A 4,268-nucleotide genomic window follows, 5' to 3' on the forward strand; every position below is an offset into this window, starting at 1 on the left:
AAACATTAGAAATTACTCGTTCCTGATGTTTTTCTCTCATCCTTGGTGCTGAACACCATCCGCATCTGGTAAGCACACCTGTCCCTTTTGCTGAACACCATCCACACACAGGTAAACATACCCTTCCCTGATGCTGAACGCCATTCACACACAGGTAAACATACCTGTCCCTGGTGCTGAACACCATCCACACACCGGTAAACATACCCTTCCCTGTTGCTGAACACCATCTACACACAGGTAAACATACCCTTCCCTGTTGCTGAACACCATTCACACACAGGTAAAAACACCTGTCCCTGGTGCTGAACACCATCCACACACAGGTAAACATACCCTTCCCTGATGCTGAACGCCATTCACACACAGGTAAACATACCTGTCCCTGGTGCTGAACACCATCCACACACCGGTAAACATACCCTTCCCTGTTGCTGAACACCATCTACACACAGGTAAACATACCCTTCCCTGTTGCTGAACACCATCCACACACAGGTAAACACACCTGTCCCTGGTGCTGGACACTTTCCACACACAGGTAAACAAACCTGTACATGTTGCTGAACAACATCCACACACAGGTTGCATACCTTTTCTTCGAGCTAAACATTGTTAAAGGACATTTTCAACTTTCTATACCGTGTCGCCCTCCTGTCTATTACTTCGATACCCTGTTCTACTACATGCAGACCGTTGAGCGATAAAAAGTCGATTTCTGTGACCTGTATCGTTATGACTTTAGGAATTGAATGTGATCTATGATGTTAAATTGTGACTTCGAAACAAAGAGGAGGTTTTATCAACATAAAACCTCCTTGAATCTGAACATTCTACAGTCATGATGTTTGGCGACGCCTCAGGGACATGCCTGTTGTGTTTACTTTAAAATGATTCCAGATGTTGTAAATGGATTTTTGCCGACGCTTAGGAAGCGAACCTAATGTTATACTATTGTAGGTGATGATTAATAAAATGAGATGTTTATTATTCAAATTAGGCCATACTGTACATAATGAATGGCATAACTGCAGTCTATGTTGCAGCTGCAGTCTATGAGGTCTATAGAGACTGTAGACTATACTATTCCAGCATAGAGCTGTCACATGCCAGCAGGACAACAAACATATGACAATGACAATGACAATGACAATGAAGTTTATTGCATATTCATGCCCCATTGGGGCTAAATGCTGTCAGATTGGTACAAAGCCAAATTAAAGGGAGTAAACGGAAAACTATACATATAAAGTACGGGCGGTTGAAACCTGGTCCCTGATTTCAGAACACCAGGGGGTTGTTTGTACGTTCTGGTTGCTCAGCTATGAATGTCTATTTCAGGTTTCTGTCTCTTGTGTAGTTAGGCGCATATGAACTATGATAGAACAACCAAGTTTACGTAATAAATAGCGACGCAACGACCTTCAATTTAATCTCCATTTTTTAAAATTAATTTTCATAACCCCTCGTTCAAGTTTCTCAGTTTACATTCGATCTGGGAATCTACTTCATTCCTGTTGTACAACACAGTTTCCTCATATATATCACAGAGAATTAGAACTCAGATCTAGTCATCACGTCGAGTTATGTTGGAATATGTGGAATAAATGATTAGATATTTCAATATGTGCGGTTCCTAAAGACAATGTTCTTGAAGTACAATAACGCTGTTAACTTAAGATAAATAAAGAAATCTTTTATACATGAACATCTACTACAGCCTGGGTACCATCCTCCGTATTTACAGCTGGCTCTTCCTTGTCGTTAACTGGTATTCCAGACTACATGTACATTTGACCAGATAAACGTGACTTTTTCGTTGAAAAATACATCAGAACATCAAGAACTACTTCATGAAGACAACTGCCCTGGCCCCTGATACTTGGTTTAACCAGCGATGTTCACTAAGGGTGGTCAGAGAACAGTAGCACAGCGGTGTCGAGACCTCAGCTGGTCACATAGCCACGTCCTGGGAAAGATGAACGAGTTTAGAAAAAAAAAACATAGATACGTTTTACAGTAAGAGAAATGGTGATTGAATGCACTTCGGCAAATCTTTACTTGAGCACTTTCATTAGACTGATTTCAGTCGATGGATGACGTACCTGGATCGACTTGACAGATGAACTTCATGTAGTAGTTGTCACATGTCGCCACCTCCCACATGCCTTTCCGGTCCCAGTTCTTGTTGTAATGAGCACAACCCCTGCCGTCCGGTTCTCCTGGAGCCCAGGAGGAAAACGTGCCCAGTGCAGAACCATCAACCCACTCAAAGCCTCCCCTGCGCCCACGATGGCGGTGCAGGCCAAACCAGAAAAAAAATCCGTTCACAGGCGTGCACAAGGAGACCAGAAAGTCGTTGGTCTCAGCGTCTCGGGGCATGGCGAGGGTGGCGCCATCTGCAAGACAGGCCGCTTTTGCTCCGTCGAAGTTCTCTTGGTTCTTGAAGACTTTGAAGCAGACATCACGATGTTCTGTGTAACCTCCGGGACAAGATACTAGAAGAAACATTTGGGAAGGAAGGATTGAGATTTGCTTTGTTTATCTATGCAAAATTCTTACTGCAATACCGTTTCAAACACGAAAGTACGTAAGAAAAGAATAATTACACGGTCAGGTTTTATCGCGCGATAGAATGCGTGTTTTACCTGTATGTTCACACTTACACATCCCTTTTAGACCAGGAGCTCCGACGGGACCCATCGGTCCTCGGGGCCCAACTGGTCCCCTGGCTCCCCTGTTTCCTGGAAGGCCAGGCGGTCCGTCAGACACAGGACCAGCGGGCCCTCTGTCTCCCTTCTCTCCTGGAGGTCCAACAGAAGAAGGGCCAGCTGGCCCCATGGGGCCCCTTTCACCTGGAGGTCCAGGAGGCCCGGGGAGCATGGAAGCCCGAGGCCCACTCGCTTTGTTTCCTGAAAAAAAGATGATCATAACCAAACGCACAATACAAGGATATCCAGGTTCATCTGTGGGCCCGTCGTTCCCACCAAAAGTGACTTGCTACATATGACCTTGCAATCATGCTCGTTTTAATCAAGCATATTTGGACATTAGTGTATATGGAATTACCAAAATGCGATGTTTGTCTTAGAGGTAAACGTACCATCTGTTTATCAGCCAGTCGTTCTAGAATTTAAGACAAGATCTAACGTTTATTTAACACATGTCAAATTCTTAGAAAAACATCTATAGCTTCTTGCGTTATGTCTTTCACAAAGGCCGCTCCAAGCGCAAATAAATTCATTGACAAATGTTTTAAACCGTAATGTATCAGAAGATGTATGCCTTTGTTATAGTCTACATGTTGCAATTCAAGATCTCATGGTATTACAAACTATACTGTACTAGCTCCTGTACACGTGCTTGAAGCTTTTCCATCTCCTCCGAAAGATTACCCACTTCCTCGAAAATGGTGAATCTGACTGTATGAAGAAACCAATCACAGTTGATAAGCTTAGCATAAATAAAATACGTTTGGCATAATATTGCTACTTTAACAAAATTCTATCATATCATATCATCGGATAGGAGGCAGTTTGCCTATGAAATCCGCTTCTAACAATTAACAATTAAAAACTAGTTTCCATTTTATTTAACAGTTAACAATCAAAAACTAATGTCCATTTTATTCAACAATTAACAATTAAAAGCTAGTCCAGTGTTTGTGAAGAGAGCCTGTAATAAGAGTTTATGTACTCAATCCCCCTCCAGTGATTGTCCAGCTTTGATTTAAATGTGTTTACAGAGTCAGCCGCTACTACATGCGCGGGAAGACTGTTCCATCCATTTACTGCCCTTACACTGAAGAAATTAGACCGAGCCGACTTCTTGGCTAGAGGTTTGACAATCATGAAGGAGTGGCCTCTGGTACGTCCATCAACATTGAATTTGAAAAGGCGGTTAGGGTCAATGCGGTCAAAACCCTTGACGATCTTAAATAATTGTATCATGTCGCCTCTTTTACGGCGGTGTTCAAGGGTGGGGAGCCTGAGGCGGCGCAGTCTATCCTCGTAGGTAAGTTCACCAAAACCAGGTATAAGTCGCGTCGCCTTATAAGTATAAGTCGCCTTATAGGTATAAGTCGCGATTCTACAAGTCATTATATGAGTAAAATGAAACTGACCAGCAAAATAGGACGATAGTACGGCGATGACTACGACGACCGCAGGACTTGCGATTTTCCACAGCTGATTGCATCGACTGGCGCACTTCCTCTTCTTTTCAGGTGCTGTTTTGAACATGAAAATTACTGTGGTAACTCACTAGAT

At 43.0% G+C, this 4,268-nt stretch overlaps 1 protein-coding gene across 1 annotated transcript; it reads right to left on the reverse strand.

The window, feature by feature from the left end:
• Nucleotides 1–1,946: 1,946 nt before the first annotated feature.
• LOC118426660 (collectin-12-like) lies at nt 1,947–2,841 on the reverse strand. The gene is made up of 3 exons (XM_035836214.1): nt 2,649–2,841; nt 2,106–2,498; nt 1,947–1,969 (listed from the first exon to the last, which is right to left on the reverse strand). Exons 1-3 carry the CDS (start codon nt 2,839–2,841, stop codon nt 1,947–1,949), a joined length of 609 nt encoding a protein of 202 aa, XP_035692107.1.
• Between the last annotated feature and the right edge of the window lie 1,427 nt (nt 2,842–4,268).

The sequence above is a fragment of the Branchiostoma floridae genome, chromosome 1, assembly GCF_000003815.2.
Source record: "Branchiostoma floridae strain S238N-H82 chromosome 1, Bfl_VNyyK, whole genome shotgun sequence".
Lineage (NCBI taxonomy): Eukaryota > Metazoa > Chordata > Leptocardii > Amphioxiformes > Branchiostomatidae > Branchiostoma > Branchiostoma floridae.

Excerpts from the sequence above, each read along its gene's own strand:
- LOC118426660 (XM_035836214.1), bottom strand. The coding sequence starts at position 2,841 with ATGGGGCCAGCTGGCCCTTCTTCTGTTGGACCTCCAGGAGAGAAGGGA. Across the intron at positions 2,499-2,648 it reads GTGTAAGTGTGAACATACAG|TATCTTGTCCCGGAGGTTAC; the intron begins GTAAAACACGCA and ends TGTTTCTTCTAG. Across the intron at positions 1,970-2,105 it reads CATCTGTCAAGTCGATCCAG|GACGTGGCTATGTGACCAGC; the intron begins GTACGTCATCCA and ends CATCTTTCCCAG.